This window comes from Helianthus annuus, chromosome 2 (assembly GCF_002127325.2).
Source record: "Helianthus annuus cultivar XRQ/B chromosome 2, HanXRQr2.0-SUNRISE, whole genome shotgun sequence".
In the NCBI taxonomy this organism is placed as follows: domain Eukaryota; kingdom Viridiplantae; phylum Streptophyta; class Magnoliopsida; order Asterales; family Asteraceae; genus Helianthus; species Helianthus annuus.
This window is the reverse complement of record NC_035434.2, coordinates 12010204-12028802: the sequence shown is the minus strand read 5'-3', so window position 1 is coordinate 12028802 and position 18599 is coordinate 12010204. Positions and strand designations below refer to the sequence as shown.

General features: G+C 36.7%; 2 protein-coding genes across 2 annotated transcripts; one reads left to right on the top strand and one right to left on the bottom strand.

Annotated features, from left to right (window-relative positions):
* Nucleotides 1–567: 567 nt before the first annotated feature.
* LOC110910844 (putative receptor-like protein kinase At1g80870) lies at nt 568–3294 on the bottom strand. Its single transcript, XM_022155429.2, has one exon. The coding sequence runs from the start codon at nt 2933–2935 to the stop codon at nt 959–961; it is 1977 nt and encodes a 658-aa protein (XP_022011121.1). The 5' UTR covers nt 2936–3294; the 3' UTR covers nt 568–958.
* Nucleotides 3295–3766: 472 nt separating this feature from the next.
* On the top strand, nt 3767–5363 carry LOC110910835 (glutathione S-transferase T3-like). The gene is made up of 2 exons (XM_022155421.2): nt 3767–4250; nt 4630–5363. The coding sequence occupies exons 1-2, from the start codon at nt 3782–3784 to the stop codon at nt 5361–5363; spliced, it is 1203 nt and encodes a 400-aa protein (XP_022011113.1). The 5' UTR covers nt 3767–3781.
* Nucleotides 5364–18599: the final 13236 nt, after the last annotated feature.

The window sequence follows — 18599 nt, the reverse complement described above, 5'->3', positions numbered from 1 at the left end:
TCTTTGTTTGTTTTCTAATTAATAAGAGTAAAATGCATGGATAGTCCCTGTGGTTTGGTGAAATTTCACATTTGGTCCCCAGCTTTTTAAAATTACACTCTTAGTTCCTGTGGTTTGACAAGTTGTTACTCGGATAGTCCCCAAAGCGGATGGAGGTTAGTTTTTCTGGTTAAGTGGGTGTGAAATGACAAGGACTATCCGAGTAACAACTTGTCAAACCACAGGGATTATCCGAGTAACTTTCATCCGCTTTAGGGACTATCCGAGTAACAGCTTGTCAAACCACAGGGACTAAGAGTGTAATTCTGAAAAGTTGATGACTAAAGGTGAAATTTCACCAAACCAGAGGGATTATCCATGCATTTTACTCAATTAGTAATTACTTACCGACAATCAAGGCTCTTGGCCTAACGGCACCAGGTGTTTATTCTCTCACAAAAGGTTGCGAGTTCAAGTCAAACAAAGTGGGCAACAAATTAATTTTAGAAATAGATTTTAGGGGGGGTGTTAAACGTTAGAAAAATACCAAAACCAGTTCGTCCGATTAAACTAACTAAAAGCCACATGTTCATCAAATGAATTAACTTGTATAACATTTATAAAATCCATAACATCCCTTATCCCTCAATTGAATATGATGATTAATAATCTTACAAATTAATCCAAACTCTAACCCTACAATATATACACAAATGCAATAATAACACACAAACACCTTCAATCAAATTAAGAACCATGCCATTTCCCTATACCCCATCTTCTATATCAAGCTACACCCTCTGTATCATGAGAACCCGTTACCGATAACTCATGAGGCCCGAAAATGACCTTCCAAGGTTAAAGGCAAAAAACCGGTAAAAACACTAAGATTTTTGTTAGAAAAAACACAAGTGCTTACCACTACGCCACCCTACGAAGACTTATGCATTCATCTTGCTAAACACTAACGTGGAATCCGTTAATCGGCATTCGTTCTGCTCTTCCTCCGAGATCTTGATCTTCCAACCAATTTCGAAGGCGGCGATGGAGAAAACTCAAACGGAACCACTGGAAGCTCCATTTCCCCTTTCAAAATCTTGACAATATCCCCGATATCCGGCCGCAACTCTGGCATCTTTTGTAGACAAGCAAGAGCCAAATTCACACACAAAATCGCTTGAGGTTTGTTATAATCGTCTTTCAGTCTCTCGTCCACGAGTTCCAGTAAATCGCCACCATGAGCTAGTTGGCGGCACCAGCTTATTAAATTCGCCTTTTCAAGCTTCATCGGCGAAGCAAGTACATGTAATGGCCTGCGACCCGAAACAATCACGAGAATCAATACCCCAAAACTGTAGATGTCGGTTTTTTCAATCAAGTACTCGCAGCCACCATATTCCGGTGCCACATAGCAAAGTGTTCCCCTCATACTCGTCGTGCTGCTTAATTCTCGACTAAACACATCGCCACTATACATTTCAGTGTTCTTTGAATTCTTCCTAAAACTGATCTCCGATTTGTGATCATGCCTGTTCGCTTTCCGTTTCCATCGAAAGATTTTGAGTTTGAATCTTCGTTTAATCTTCTTTTCGACCCGCTTATTAGTGAGTTCATCAAGATGTTCTTCCTTCCACCACTCTTGCATTTTCCTATGCTGTTTCCACCCTCTATGCTCTTCATGTTCTTCATGTCCGGAAGTTTTGTTCTCGTTACAAGTGTTTAACTTCGGTGACTGATCAAACTCCCGTTTTTCGGAATTTTTATCATCGTCCCATTCTGCATTCGCCGTCGGACAGATCTGACTTCCGATCCATTCCTGAACATAATCTTTTGACGAAAGCTCACCGCTACCATCCTGTTTCCACCACCAATCTTTTCCCCATTGTTTCTTACAACTTTTACGCCCATCAACAGGATTCGAATTCGAATCATTCGCATTCGAATTCGACTCTCTGACATGATTATTATCAAAATTATGACATGAATCATCATTATCATACTTAGTGAATTCATTCTGAATGTGACTAACTGAAACATCCTTCCCTTTTTCATCCGTAAACCCTAACCCTAGCCCTTTCAAACGGTTACAAACAACCTTACTGTTTATCGGTGTAGAAGACGAAGAAGCTTGTAACGCAAGAGCAAAATCAACCTCCGTACTACTCTCCACCGGAGTTCCGATCGCCGGCGACTCTCCGGCACCGGTACCGGCTCCTGCAACTGTTCCAGACAAATCCTGACTGAACAAATCAACACCGAACTCCGGCTCAATCTTCAACCGCGATAATCCGAAATCGGAAATCTTCGCACGAAACTCTGCATCAAGCAAAACATTGCTAGGTTTCACGTCGCCGTGAATCACCGGCGGATCACACTCACGGTGAAGAAACTCAAGAGCTCTAGAAACATCTAGAATAATCTCAAACCTTCTGTTCCAACACAAGCTCCGATCGGAAAACAACGACTCTTGTAAACTCCGATTCGGCATGTACTCATAAACCACAACTCGTTTCCGTTTATCAACACAATAACCTAACAACGAAACAACAAATTGCGACTCTAATCCACCGAGAATCCTTAACTCGTTCTGAAACTCACGATCAGCGTCTAACGAATCGGAATCAAGCAGTTTAACCGCAACGAGTTTTCCGTTACGGAGGATACCGCGGTACACGGTACCGGAACCGCCTTTTCCGATGAAGTTATCATCGGAGAAGCCGTTAGTGGCGGAAACGAGCTCTTTGTAGGTGAAACGACGTAGTTTTAGGAACACAGGACATGAATTGAGCGGACTAGTACGTGAACGATGAATCAACGAGTAATATACGTAGTAGATCAAGTATATAACTCCAAACAGTATCAAAACTGAAGAAAAAACGGTTATTATAATGAAGATGAACGTCGCTCTGTGTTTCGTTGATTGTTGATGCGTAAAAGCAGGTTGCCGTGAAGGCATAATGTTCGTTGTTCGTTGATTGCTGATTGTTAATACTAATACTCTCAATTGCTCTCAATTGTTGACAATTGTGAATGAAATATGCAGAATATATGAAGAAAAAAGCTTAAAAGCGTGTAAAAATGGCGGATCTAGGGTTTCGTACCTTTGGTGGCTTTACAGTTGGAGAAATGCAATGATGAGCGTTTGAAGATGATGAAATATAGCAGCAATTCGTGCTGGTGATTGATGGAGGAATCTCAAATCTGTTGGTGATGATGGAGAAATTGGATGGAGAAAATGTGGTGTGTGTGTGTGTGGGGAAGAGTGGGGCCCATAGGGGGGCAGTGTGGCTTTTGACTAAAGTGAAAGAATTTGCAGGTAAAGAGAATGACTTTTTGGGGAGAGATGAAGAAATTGGAGGGAAGAAAGTGACAGGTGGAATGCAGGACCAGTTTTTTTTTTTTTTTTTTTTTTTTTTTTTTTTTTATTTTTTATTTTAATGAGTTTTTTTTTTTTTTGAACTTTTGTTTAGTAAAACAAGATTTGCTAATCAAGTAATCAGGGCATATGTACTGGGGCGCGTTCCATCATCATAGCGCCTTCATGGCGCCATGCACACCGCCCCCGGCGGCGCTATGTGTGCAAATTTTTGAACGGCGCGAAGGTCATAGCGGCGTGAAGAAATGGAAACTTCAAAAATGTGACCGTTACAAACGGTCAAATTCATAAAAAAAAAAAAAAAAAATTAATTTATTTTTCAACATTCCTTTTAAAATCCTCTCCATCTCTTTATTTTTTTACCATACCCATTCAAACCTTCTTAATACTCCCAAAATTTTTTACAACTCTTGTTTATTTTGTACAATGAATCCATTCAACCGGGGCTTCATTCCTCCGCGATCTAGTGGCAATCCTACTCGTCCCGTGGCACCGGTTCCCACTAGACCCAATCCTTTCGGCTCCGGTTTTCTCGACTACAATCAACAAAGTCCCGGGTTCATGAATCTTTTGAACCAACCGCTATCATGGGACCCTAATCTCTACGGGTGGAACCCAAGTCAAAACATGGATGGGATGGGGTCGTCTCAAGCGTTTGGGTCGGCTCAAGCGTTCGGCTCCCCACTACGCGAACCCGATGTTGTTCCGGAGACGCAACCCGAGGTACCGGATACGCAACCGGAGACGCAAAAAGGAAAAGGAAAAGCAAAACGGGCACATAAAAAGAAAGTTGAAACCAACACCCGAACGAAAAAAAATGTGCAAACGTGGGAGCCCGAAGAGGAGTATGCGTTAACCCGCGCTTTCATCGATGTTTCGGAGGACCCGGTCATAGGTATGTTTATTTTTTTTTCTGTTTTTATATTTTTTTTTTCTGTTTTTATATTTTTTTTCTGTTTTTTTTATTTTCGGTTATTTATTTTCTGTTTTTAAATTTTTTTTCTGTTTTTTTTTTTTCTGTTTTTTTTATTTTCGGTTATGTATTTTCTGTTTTTAAATTTTTTTTCTGTTTTTTTTATTTTCAGTTTTTTTTATTTTCTGTTTTATTATTTTATGTTTATTATTTTATGTTTTTTTTCTGTTTTTTATTATTTCCAGTTTTATTTTCTGTTTTTATTTACTTTCTGTTTTTTATTTTTTTTTTCTGTTTTTTATTATTTCCAGATTTTATTTTTTATATTTTGAGCTAACATTTAATATTGTTTTGTGTGTAGCAAACAATCAAAGTAAAACCGTATTTTGGAACCGAGTACGAGAAATCTTTTTCGAGCTCATGGGTAGGGGAGAATACCGCCTACCGGACTCTATATCGGGGAAGTGGACCGATATAAACAAGAGGTGCACAAACTTTCAAACCGTGTACCAACGCTTGTATTCCGGATGGAAAAGTGGAAGTAGCGATGAAGACATTACGCAAGAGGCATTGGTCGAGTATACGGAGGCTAATGGCCATTTCCCGTACATGAAGTGTTGGCAAATCCTTCGCCATAGCCCCAAATGGGCCGTCGTAACTACTCCTAGTGGTCGTTCGGGAAATACACGGCCATCAAAGAGGTCCAAAACAAACGAGTCCGGTGAACCCGAAACGCCAACCTCCGACGCTCGAAACATCGGCTTGGACGAGGATATTCCGGATGACGAGCCGGTGGAGGAGCTACCAAGACCGCCCGGAAGAAAAAGCCGGCCGAAAAAACCCGAGTCCTCGTCGATGTCTATGGGAACGGATATGAGTCACGCATTTTCGGAGATAAACAAGCGGCTTCAAGACATACACGAACTCGGTAACAAACGTTTGGAGGAGAACGAAAAAGTTACGGAGATTATGCGGGATCGACAATGGGCTAACGACTTTGACTTCTACTCCAAACCGCATGACCACTTAACGGGAAAAGCTTTGAAAATGGCGTTGGCTCAAAAGGAGCGGATTGAAAAAAAATATAATCTTTGATTGTGTAATTTTTTTTTTATGCTAGTTTAATGTTTTTTTTCTAGTTTCATGTTTTTTTTTTATTTTATTGTACTTTTTTTTATTTAATGAAATGAATTTTATTTTTAAAAAACTTACAAAATGAATTAAAAAATTAAAAATGAAAAAAGAGTAATGATTACACAGGGGCTTTATGACTACGGCCCCAAATTGCATAAAGCCCCATAAAGCCCCTTTGCTGACGTGGCATGCCACATGGCGCATAACGCCCCTTTGAGGGCTTTATGACTACACATGGTCTCATAACTAGATGTATGATTGATATTTAGTTGTTTTTAAATGGAAAGAAGTTTATGAACAATAATGTAACATTTATGATCTCAGAGATTCTACAAATAGAAAACTATTTTTTTTATTGAACGGTAAACAAATTTTAATTGCTTGGATGTGGTGGTTAAAATAAAATTCACACCATCCTTGGTGCCCAAACGTTATCAACCTTTTTATTTAATTTTAGTGATAACTAGGATTATGACCCGTCGCAATGCGGCGGGGATTCTTTATTTATAACTAAGTCGATCTACGACCCACACGTTATGTTAAATCTGTCAAACGGGGTAAAAATAGAGGATGTAAAAACGTTCACCCACACACGCACGTTGCGTCGTGTTAACTCGCAAAATTTAGATAGAAACGTAAAAACGTTAAGCCAAAGACACAGTTGTGATGTGTTAAGTCATAAAATTTAGAACCAAACATAGAGCGAAAAATTTGTGAAAAATGGAAACTATAAATGATCAAAGTTGAAAGTAAAAAAAGTTATGATGATAGATTGCAAAAGATAAAAAGTTTTGGGTTAAAAGTAAAAAAACAAATAGTTTTGGGTTAAAAGTAATTTATGAAATACTTTTGAGTGAAAAGTAAAAAAAAAAACATTTTTTTTGAAACCCCCCAAAGCCAACGTTACGACAACAATATGCATAACAATTTTTTCTTTGAAAACCCCCAAAGCACACCCCGCGTTGCGGCGGGGCGTAAAACGGTGTCAAATAGTACTAATGTCACACAACCGTCCTCGACAACCAACACTGACTTGACCTATAATATGCGTATTGCGACGAACCTGTCAAACATGGAAAAATAGAGGTAAAAACGTTGAATCACACATGCACGTTGCGTCGTATTAACTCGAAAAATTTAGAACTATACGTAAAACGAAAATTTGCGAAAGATGAAAAGTGTAAGTGACAAAAGTTGTGAAGTTAAATTGCGAATAATGAAAAGTTTTGGGTTAAAATTAAAAAACAAATTATGTAGGGTTAAAATTGGAAAAGATACAAACCTTTGGATTAAAACTAAAAAAATCAAGTTTTTTTTTTTTTGAAAAACTCATAAAGCATAACTTACAACTAATAATGCACAAAAAGTTTGCAAACTTATATAGGTTTTAATATACTCAAACATATATTTATTCTAATGGTGGGAGGAATGTGGGGAAGGCCGGCGGTGACCATTCACCGATAACACTGTTGCCAACCCTACATTTGATTTGGTAAACACACAAGCCTGGGGAAGATTCACCGCATGCGGTGTTCTCTTTTTTACCGTTGGGGTGGGCCCCTAATGGTAATATTACGTTTAACTTAAAAAAAAATTATTTGATAAATACCTATTTATACATACTAATTCACCCCACTTCACTCCATTTTATAATTTTCACATGTATTTCTCTTCTTATCTCGTGTAGCATTTTGGACGATTAGATTTACTCCACCTTGAGGCGATCGACGACGACTAGCAGTTTTAGTTTTAGTTTTTTTTTTTTTTTACCTTAATTATGTAATTTTTAATTTTAAAATTAAATAAACGCATTTTTTTGTTGGCTTAATTTAATGTAATTTTCATTTTTAACGTAAATAAACGAAATATATAATTGTTATGCATAATTTTTAGAAAAAAAAAAAAAAGAAATGGACTACTCCAACGAGTGGAGCATCCCTTACGTTTAAGTGCAAAATAGAAAGTGAAGAGAGGAGTTAACATGACAGAGTATGATTGGCTGGGATGAACAGGGAACTACTGCCCTCGAGTGGAGTGCCGTTACACCCTAAAATCTTTTAATTCATCCCTTAATTACAACATAAGGATATTTCTTGTGGATACAAATATAATAGCCCTTCTTAAGACAAATATAATAGCCCTTCTTTAAGACATAATATACCCATGTAACATTAGCAATTTCGCTTATATAGTTAGGAATTACGCGACTACATGCCGCGTTTCAACTTTAACTTGCATATCCCACTGTATTCAATCAAACGCCAAAGAAAAATCTTGTTGTAAGCAAATTATCCCCTCACGTAATGTATATGCTACCAAGGGCTGTTTAAAAATCTCGCGGCTTGAAGCTTGCTCGGATTTAGTTTGGATAAGGCTCGCTCGATGTGGCTCGGTTAGAAAGTGAGTCTAGCTTGGCTCGGCTTAGCCCGAATTATTTTACTTTTAATATATTTTATTTTTATATACATTATAACATTTCACAAAAACTTATTATTATTTCCATGTGACTAGGAGTGTAATTTGATATCTATACCACATTTAAAAGTTGATTACCATACTAATGAACTTATATTGTATTTCATTGAAATTAAGAAAGTATTTTGTGTTGCTAAACTTGATTTTGGCTTGCAATGTATTAGGTTGAGTTTATTTTGTATATGTTCTTTTTAATTATTGAATAATATTTTAGATTACTTAATTTTGATAGCGATGTATTAATTTTTTTTTTTCAGAATCGAGTCAAACCAAGCCGAGCCGAGCCAGCTGGTTTTAAAACCAAGCCGAGTCCGAGCTTAGATTTTCAGCTCGGTTTTAAATCTGAGCTGAGCCACGTCAGCTCGGTTTATAATCAAGCCGAGCCCGAGTTTTGCCCTAGGTTAGCTCGGTTCGGCTCGGCTCGTGAACAACCGCTACCCAAATGTCATGTAGGTCCTAGTTATAAGCTGAAATCGTCATGACATGTTATATGAGTATATCATGTCTAAAGAAATTATGCTTTTCTCTTTGTTATATTTTTGTATCTTAAGTTTTTCATTATTTCAATATTGTAGTTCCTTTTAACGGCCAATGTTACTTATTGACTTAGACCACCCGTAGTGGTAAACAAGAATAATGCCCCTAACATGGGGCATTATACGCCACGTGTCAGCCTAGTCACACATGAGGCATTATAGAAAAATAGGTGTAGTGGGGCATTATCCCAATAATGCCCACTCAATCATTTGACAATTATTTTTTTTTAAAATATAAAAGATAAAGACTTCATTAATTTAAAATAAAAATTACAATACTTGAAAAAAATAGAATATAAAAAAACAGAAAAAAAAAAGAATAAAAATCTGAAAAAAAAAATAAAAAAAAAATAACTTACCGGTATCTTCGTCCTCCGAAATATCGAGCCACGCCCGAGTCAACGTGTATTCCTCGTCCTTCGTCCATTTAATGGTTGTTTTTGCACGTCGAGGTTCATCCTTTTCCTTCTTCTTATGCGACCTTCTGCCGCGTTTCGATTTGTCTTGCACCGGTTCGGGTTGCGACTCCGGCACGACCTCGACATCGGGTTCGGATTCGGGTTCGGGTTGTGACGGTTGCGACCCGCCGGCTTGACCAAAGCCGTAGGTGGGAGGAACAAACGGAGGGGCGCCACTCAAGTAAGCCGCGTAACTTAAAAAGCTCGGGTCCATGTCTTGTAGGTTGTACGGGGTTTGCGGTTGGGTTGTGTTCGGGTTCGTGGGTCTTGCGGGGCCACCAAACGGGGGTCGGTATGGATGCATGCTTGTAAAAAAATAGGAGAAAGTGGATTTTTTTTATAAAGTAATAGAAGAGAGTGGGTGAGAAAGTAGTAGAAATTTTATAAAAAATTGGAGAAAAAGGATTGATATATATATAGAGGGTAAAATTTAGAATTAAAAAAAAAAAAATAAATCACTTTTGACCGTTGCCAAACGGTCGAATTTTGCCCCCCTTTCCAATTTTCAGCGTTTTTAAAACCACGCCGGCCTCAATTTTTTTCAAAAAAAAGCCCGGAAACGCCCCATGTAGTGGGGATTCCGGCGTTTTCCGGCGTTTTTTTTTCAATTTTTTTTAAAAAAAACGCCCCGTTACGGGCAGACTTATTGTACACTAAATCCCTAAATTACTGCCGACAGTTAGCCACACATTAGCTTCAATATAGTAGCTAAGTGTAGAAATAAAAGAAATATTTAAAGAGGATAAAAGAAATCATGCAATGCATTAAAAAAATTATTAAATGTGTAATGCAAAATGCATCAGTAACTTGTACTTTAGGTTTAAATTAGAAGCGAGAATATTCATGTGAGTATGACGGATGATTGGTTTGTGGGTCCCACAAAAATATTGTTTGGTATTAATTTTTAATGATTTAAGTAGGGGTGCAAACGAGCTGAGCAGAGCTCAAGCCTTGATTTAATCGAGCTAGGCACGTTACAACTTTCTAAAGCTCAAGCTCGAGCTCGGCTCGATTCGAGCCTTGGATTTTGGGCTCGAGCTCGGCTTGTTAGTAAAACTTAAAACTCGAGCTGACGAGCTCGGCTCGAAAGCTCGATCTAAGCATCTGTGGCGTGAGTTAAAACAAGCTAAAGCTCGACTCGAGCTCGTTTTTGGTTGTTAATGAGCCTCGAGCTCGGCTCAATAGTTTTAGAACTCAATTAAAAAAGAACATCTAGATCATTCAAAAAGTAATACATAGTTTAAACCCTATAGTATACTAAGCTCAATAAGGCCTGTCGAGCCTAAACGAGCTACATATATAAGGCTCGAGCTCAGGCTCAACATATAATCGATCCTAATTTCAAGCTCATTCGAGCTTTTTATTGAGCGGATCTCGAGTAGCTCGCGAGCCGCTTGGCTCGTTTGTACCCCTAGATTTAACTATAGGTAAAAAAAACAATACAATTATGTTATTAATAGCTTAATATTACATATATCCTTGTTTTTTGTAACGTTTTAGAATTTTATAAAACTTTTTATCGTGTCGATAAATATTTTATGTTTGGATCTAAATACTCTTTTATTGTGTCGATAGATAATCTACGTTTGGATTTAAATACATCGTCAGTCTCGAGTAAATTGATGACTACTTTTAAAATGTCTTTTTATCTTTACAACGTAGTGTTGTTAGAAAAAACATTTACTATAGTGGTATCATTTTTTTTTAATTTTTACTTTTTTTATTTCTCTACTCATTGCAAGTGTTATGCTTTGTAGTTATTAATAAATTTATATTATTTATTTGTTAAGCAGGACAGTATAGACGTAAAAAAGTAATATAGGCGTTGGTTACTTTTGATTATTTGTTGGCAACTAATGTTTTTAATAAATCTATCAATAATTTTCCTATAAGAATAAAAATAGAAGATTTAGACAATGTACTATGAGGACAATGTTGTCTTTTTATATGATGTCAAAAGAGTATCACGAGATCCGCTTTTAAAGTGGTGGTAAAACATCTTTTTATATTGCATATCATGTCTCATTATTATGTTTTCTTAAAAGTGATGTCATATTATTTCTTACTTTAGACTAAATTTTTAGGAGACATGACTTATCATTTATCAATATCATTTGTTTTTAAACACTTCACTTTGAAATTAACTTGCTAACTTTTCATGTATAAACGGTTTTTCGTAATAACGATTTTCGTGTTTAAGGTTAGCCGATAGTTGTTCGAAACGACAGGTTCGAGGCGTGATTTTTTTAAAGTATTAAACCAGTAAAAGCCAAGAGAAAGTGTAACAAAGGACTAGGATGAACTACCGTTTGAGCATATGTGACACCTATGAATTGTTAAAATCTGAGATGTGTTACATCTAAAAGACCGACTAGCAAGTTTATCGATCGTTCGCAAGGGTGGTGTATATAGATTGTTAAAAACAATGGTATTGTGATGATTCAATAACAGAAACAACAAGAACAACACAAAATAGCGACAAAACAAAGTGACAAAATCTTATTTAACCCAAACCAAAAAAGTACCCCCCAAACCCTAGATCTTACAATCGTAAGATCAATACAAAGAGGAACGATACAACCAGACTTGATGATCATCCACTGATGATCATCTATACCAACAAGTACAGCAGATCTCTCCAACAGATGAGAGAAGACAAAGTACAACCGGAGATACAACCGGAGATAACAAACCCTAGATCTAAACAGAGAAACGTAACAATAATTGGGAGTGAATAATGATCAAATGAGAGAGAAAGTGACTTTTATACTCCTGCTGATCAACAGATTCACTTAGCACCATGAAGTATCAGATTGTCCAAAATACACCCCTGCAAGTTACAACGGACTACCTCCAAAATATCTGGCCCATGAATCTGTTATAACAACTTAAACAATAATAACGATCAGTAGACACAACCCACATATTAGGCCCAATAAATAAAACAGTATAACCCAAATTGAATGAACAGCCCAGTATCTTTTAACACTCCCCCTTCATTCAATTGGGTTTAAACAAATCCAATAATCCCAAACGATCACAAAAACCATTATGTTGAGTAATACTCAACCCTTTTGTAAAGATGTCTGCCAGTTGATCCTCGGATTCAACCTTTGTTGTAACAATGAAACCATTCGACACCTTCTCTCTTAAAAAATACAAATCAATCTCAAAATGTTTCGTACGCTCATGAAACACAGGATTTGCAGCTATTGACATAGCTGCACTACTATCACAAAATACTTGTATTGGAAGACTACATTTGACATTCAACTCATTTAAAACATTCACAATCCACACAAGTTCACAAGTAGCTGAGCACATGGCACGGTACTCAGCTTCACCAGTCGATCTTGAAACCGTGGATTGCTTTTTACTTTTCCACGAAACAAGATTTTGACCCAAAAATATACAGAAACCAGTGACAGACTTACGAGTATCCAAACATTTAGCCCAATCAGAATCTGCATAACAGGACAGATCAAAACTACCACTCTTTTTGAACATTAAACCTTTACCTGGACTAAGTTTTAGATACCGTAACAACCTTAAGGCAATTTTCAAATGAACAGTCAATGGCTTATGCATAAATTGGCTTAAGTACTGAACAGAATAACTAATATCAGGACGAGTTATAGACAAATAGATTAACTTACCAATCAATTTTTGATAATTGGTAATATCAATCAACTCAGTCCTATCACTTTCAGCCCTCTTATTCACAACATGACTCAACTCTATTGGAGTATTTACAGGTTTACACCCAAGATACCCAAATTCAGCTAACAACTCCAAACAATATTTACGCTGATTCAAACACAGCCCACTTTTATCATATACAACTTCCAAACCAAGAAAATACTTTAGTATTCCCAGGTCTTTAATTTGGAAATTATTACTAAGCAAAGTTTTCACTTTATTGATTTCCAAATCATTATTACCAGTTACAATTATGTCATCAACATACACAAGTAACACAACAAATACAGAGGGCTTGGATAAAACATACAACGAATGATCACAAGAACTTTGAACAAACCCTATACCAAGCAAAACATCAGTTAGCTTTTCATTCCACTTTCTAGGGGCCTGTTTCAGCCCATACAAAGACTTAACTAATTTACAAACCTTAGACTCATTTTTGCTATAATAACCTTCAGGAAGAGTCATATAAACATCTTCCGATATTGAGCCATATAAAAACGCATTATTTACATCTAATTGGTACAATGACCAATTATACTGAACAGCCAAGCTCAAGACACATCTTATAGTAACCATTTTGACTACCGGTGAAAAGGTTTCACCAAAGTCAATTCCTTCCCGTTGGTTATACCCTTTAGCAACTAACCTCGCTTTATAGCGCTCAATCTCACCATTAGACCGATACTTAATCTTGTAGACCCATTTACATCCAATGGGTTTCCTACCACTAGGTAAGTCAACAAGTTCCCAAGTGTTATTCCGCATTAAGGCTTCCATTTCAAGGTTCATTGCTTCGACCCACTTAGAATCCTTTGAAGCCTCATTATAACAACTGGGTTCAGTTGACTTACTTAGTTTACTAATAAAGCTCACATTTTCAGCAGATAAACATGCATAATTCACAACTTTATTAATATCATATTTCACATTACCACTTAACACAAAATCCTGGAATTTTTTAGGAAAAGATACATTTCTAGAAGACCGTCTAAGACCTTCTAAATTTCCCTCAGCTGGGCTGATCTCATCAGTCGACACAACAGTGTCCTCTGCCCTGCCAGACTCCCTACTACTACTACCTTCTACACTAGAACCTAAGTTATGACCTGAACTACTTAGACCAGGAGCGGCAGACGTAGAGGGACCTGGCTGCTGATCATCACTGACTGTGTCGTGAGAATCAGTAGTACCCTCTTCATCATTGGGAGTTAAAGAAAACTCAGGTGAATTTGTTTCATTTTTATCAAAAAAGTTTATCAAGTTTAAACTGTTATCAATATTAACTTCACCATTAATTTGTTTAGACTTAAAAGGATACACATGTTCATAAAACTTGACATCTCTAGAGAAAAAAACCTTTTTCTCATCTATACTCCAAAGTTTATAACCCTTTTTTACATTAGAGTACCCTATCAAAACACACTTATCAGCATGATAAGCAAATTTGTCAGGTTCATTCAAATTAGTACTGAAACAAAGACACCCAAAATTTCTAAAATAAGACAGAGAGGGTCTAAAACCAAACATTAGCTCATATGGACTCTTTCCACTTAACACAGAAGACGGCAGCCTGTTAATGATATACACAGCAGTTAGCACACAGTCACTCCAAAATCTTAAAGGAAGGCCACTCTGAAACATTAAAGTTCTGGCTGTATTTAAAAGATGTCTGTGCTTACGTTCAACTACCCCATTCTGTTGTGGGGTATATGAACATGAAGTCTGATGCACAATACCTTTCTGTTTACAAAATGTACTCATTTGATTATTTATAAATTCTGTACCATTATCACTTCTAAACATCTTTACCTTCTTTTTAAACTGTGTTAATACAAGTTCATAAAAGTATTTCAAATTTTCAAACACTTCAACTTTACTTTTAAGCATATAACACCAAACAGTTCTAGTAAAGTCATCAACAACAGTTAGAAAATATTTATAACCTTCATAGCTAGACACCTTGTAAGGTCCCCACAAATCCAAATGTATTAGATCCCCTAATTCCTTTGACTTATGATCACTCAAAGGAAAAGGAACCCTAACCTGTTTGGACCTGTGACAAACCTCACAAGGATTATGTTCAACAATTTTAACATCCAAACTATCTTTTAACACAGCCAAAACTTGATCAGACGGATGACCTAACCTACTATGCCAAAGATCAGATTTAACAGAACTATTAAAGCACAAATTAGCAAAATTACCATTTCTACCAACAAAATACAACCCATTCTCTTGCCTACCAATCACCAGAATTTTCTTTGACCTCAAATCCTGTAACATACAGTTGTTCTCATTAAACAAGACAGCTATTTTATTGTCTTTTGCTAACTTGTGAACAGACAATAAATTGACACTATACCCAGGAACATAAAAAACATCTTTTATAATAACATTGTTAATCAATTTAAGATCACCAATTTTTAACACACTAACACTTGTTCCATTTGGGTGACCAACTTTTAACCCACACTCAGACACATCTATGCAATTAAACATGTCCTTATCACTTTTAATCATGTGCTGATTAGCACCTGAATCAACAACCCAATTATATTCATGACTAAAACACACACTGCTAGAACAACTCAAAAAACCAGACATACAAGCAGACATACCTCCCATATTGGACTTCTCCTGATCCCCATCAGGTTTTTCACCAACTAAACTCATTAGCTTTGCAATCTGTTCTGGAGTAAAAGGCAAAGCAGACACAGCAGAACTAGAAGGACCAGAAGACATACCAGACCTACTAGTATTATTACCATTATTTTTACCAAAAGACATATTACCCCTTTTTTTCATACCAGGTGGATAACCAATTATTTCAAAACACCTATCAACAGTATGACCTATCATATTACAATGAGTACACTTTAGATTTGAATTAGGTCCTCTAAAATTTCTTTTTGATGTGTTTTGATTAGATTGATTAGACCTAGCCACATAAGAGACACTTTGACTCTTAGAACCACTACTTGAGAGTCTATGTGACTCCTCTCTAGAAACAATAGAGAAAGCAACTTTAACTGATGGAAATGTTTCTCTTGTTAAAATATTAGTTCTCACAGGTTGATAGATATCATCAAGCCCCATGAGAAACTGCATTAACTTTATAAGAGCAGAGAAGTCATTATAGTCCTTAGCAGCTTGACAAGAACATGAAGGCAGTTGAAGCATTGCATCAAACTGCTTCCACATTGTTGTCAACTTATTATAGTATTCAGCAACAGTACTACCATTTTGAGCAATACAGTTTATTTTCTTATACAGATCATAGACAACAGAACCATCAATCTTATCAAAAGACTCTTTTAAATCAGTCCAAACTTCAGAAGCTAGTTTAGAAAAAACTTGACCAAGAAACAACTCTTCTGAAACAGAATTCAATAACCAAGTAAGTACAACAGAATTGCATCTATCCCACTGAGCAGCTAATATCTCATCATCCTTAGACTTTTCCACCTTACCATCTATAAACCCATACTTGTTTTTAGCTTCTAAAGCCAACTTCATAGCACTAGACCACACAGCATAATTCTCAGTACCTTTGAGTTTAACACTAACAATGGTTAAACTACTGGAGTCACTAGGGTGTAAGTACAATGGATCTCCTATATCCAATTTACCAATCAAAGTCTGAGAAGTACTAGGAGCAGGTTCAGGAGGCATAATGACAAACAATAATAAGACACCAGATATACAAACAAACACCAGCAGGTAAACACCAGCAAACACACAGAACAAAAGACAAAACAGCCAAAAAAAAAACACTATGGCGAAACTGAGTCAGGGACCAGATTCCAGGTTCATCACTCAATAGGTGCCTGGACAAGCCTTTACTCAGAAGCCAATCTACCCTAGACAATCAATAACAACCAATAACAAATATATGTGCCGGTCCTCACTACCCCGACTTCAACTACTCCAATCAACAGAAATAAAAAAGAGAGATAGAACCAGCTTACAGTGGGTGCAATAAAACCTTCAAAGATCACCAGATCTGTAGTTTTCAAGAACTACTGGATCTGATGCAAGAAACCACAAGATAACCCTTCTGGTCAGTTTGCCCTAGATCTTCTAAGGATCTAGAGACCAACACAGAAGTCTTGACAAGAAGAGGGTACAAAGATCCTTCAGATAGTGAACAGATCTAACCAGATCTGTTAACAACCAGCCAACCCTTAGCTAGGGTTTAGTCCAATCACCACCAAGAACAACCAGATCTAACCAGATCTGATATCAACACAAGTTTCCGAGCACAGAAACCCTAAACAACAATAAAGAAACTAATCAGAAAACACAAGACCAAATGCAGCGGATATACAAACAGATCATCAACAGGAGCTCAAGGCTCTGATACCATGTTAAAAACAATGGTATTGTGATGATTCAATAACAGAAACAACAAGAACAACACAAAATAGCGACAAAACAAAGTGACAAAATCTTATTTAACCCAAACCAAAAAAGTACCCCCCAAACCCTAGATCTTACAATCGTAAGATCAATACAAAGAGGAACGATACAACCAGACTTGATGATCATCCACTGATGATCATCTATACCAACAAGTACAGCAGATCTCTCCAACAGATGAGAGAAGACAAAGTACAACCGGAGATACAACCGGAGATAACAAACCCTAGATCTAAACAGAGAAACGTAACAATAATTGGGAGTGAATAATGATCAAATGAGAGAGAAAGTGACTTTTATACTCCTGCTGATCAACAGATTCACTTAGCACCATGAAGTATCAGATTGTCCAAAATACACCCCTGCAAGTTACAACGGACTACCTCCAAAATATCTGGCCCATGAATCTGTTATAACAACTTAAACAATAATAACGATCAGTAGACACAACCCACATATTAGGCCCAATAAATAAAACAGTATAACCCAAATTGAATGAACAGCCCAGTATCTTTTAACATAGATACCAAACAAATTCCTTTGGTTTTCTTTTACATAAAAGTGGTGCTTATAGCTGATTTATTACTAATATAGTTAATGAAATATATATGTATATACTCTTTTAAATCAACTCATTTTCCTAATGACTTAACTTTCAACTCTTTAGAGTTCATATATGATCCTTCTTCCATGTCATCTATCTAGTACTGGCTCTTGTTCAACATAGTTTATTGGGATATTCGATTTAAATAACTTCAACTTTTACTAATTGCCGATAGCATTTCAAACTTTTAATTTGTACCGCACCACTCCAAACTTTCAAGTTATTGCCCGATAGCACTCCCAAACTAACCCATTTTGCTGACATCAGCTGTCACGTCACCAAACCAGTGCCAAGACATCAAAAAGCCAAGTCAGATGCCATGTCATCAAAAGCCAAATCAGACGCCATGTCAGCTGCTACATCATCAAAAAATCACATTAGATGTCACGTCACCACACAAGTGCCACATCAACAAAAAAGTAACTGAGTTAGGGTTGAGTTAGTTTGGGAACGCTATTGTCTACTAAGCTGTAAGTTGAGAGCGGTGCGGTGCAAATCGAAAGTTGTGAATGATATCGACCAACTGATGAAAGTTAGGGTTATCTAAATCCAGTATCCATCGTTTAATCCTTGCTTTGTTCCTTTTTTTTCCTTATCATCTTGTTCCTTTTTTTTTCCTATGCGAAAATGATTATACTCGGTTTATGTAGTTTATTTGCAATGACTAAAACTTAATAAACATCCACAAATTCAAGTAATCGATTTTGTGTTTGTGCGAAGAGGATAACTTTCTTTTTAAAATGTCAAATGGTTGTAAATGACCTAACTTGTGGTCGTATCCATTTTCACAGATGTATTAAATTGTGAACTTTCTTGGTTGGGTTGACTCACCAATGCGTTTTTGAGATAATGTGAAGTTTACTGAGTTGAAGCATTGTCAAAACAAGCGTAGATCACGCTTACAACAACCGTTGTTGGGCGTTATATATGTTGGATATTTTTGTCAGTTGATGCGACGTATTGTAGACCTCAACTACTTGTATAATGATTTGCATCAAGT

Excerpts from the sequence above, each read along its gene's own strand:
- LOC110910844 (XM_022155429.2), bottom strand. The coding sequence starts at position 2,935 with ATGCCTTCACGGCAACCTGCTTTTACGCATCAACAATCAACGAAACAC.
- LOC110910835 (XM_022155421.2), top strand. The coding sequence starts at position 3,782 with ATGAATCCATTCAACCGGGGCTTCATTCCTCCGCGATCTAGTGGCAAT. Across the intron at positions 4,251-4,629 it reads TTCGGAGGACCCGGTCATAG|CAAACAATCAAAGTAAAACC; the intron begins GTATGTTTATTT and ends TTTTGTGTGTAG.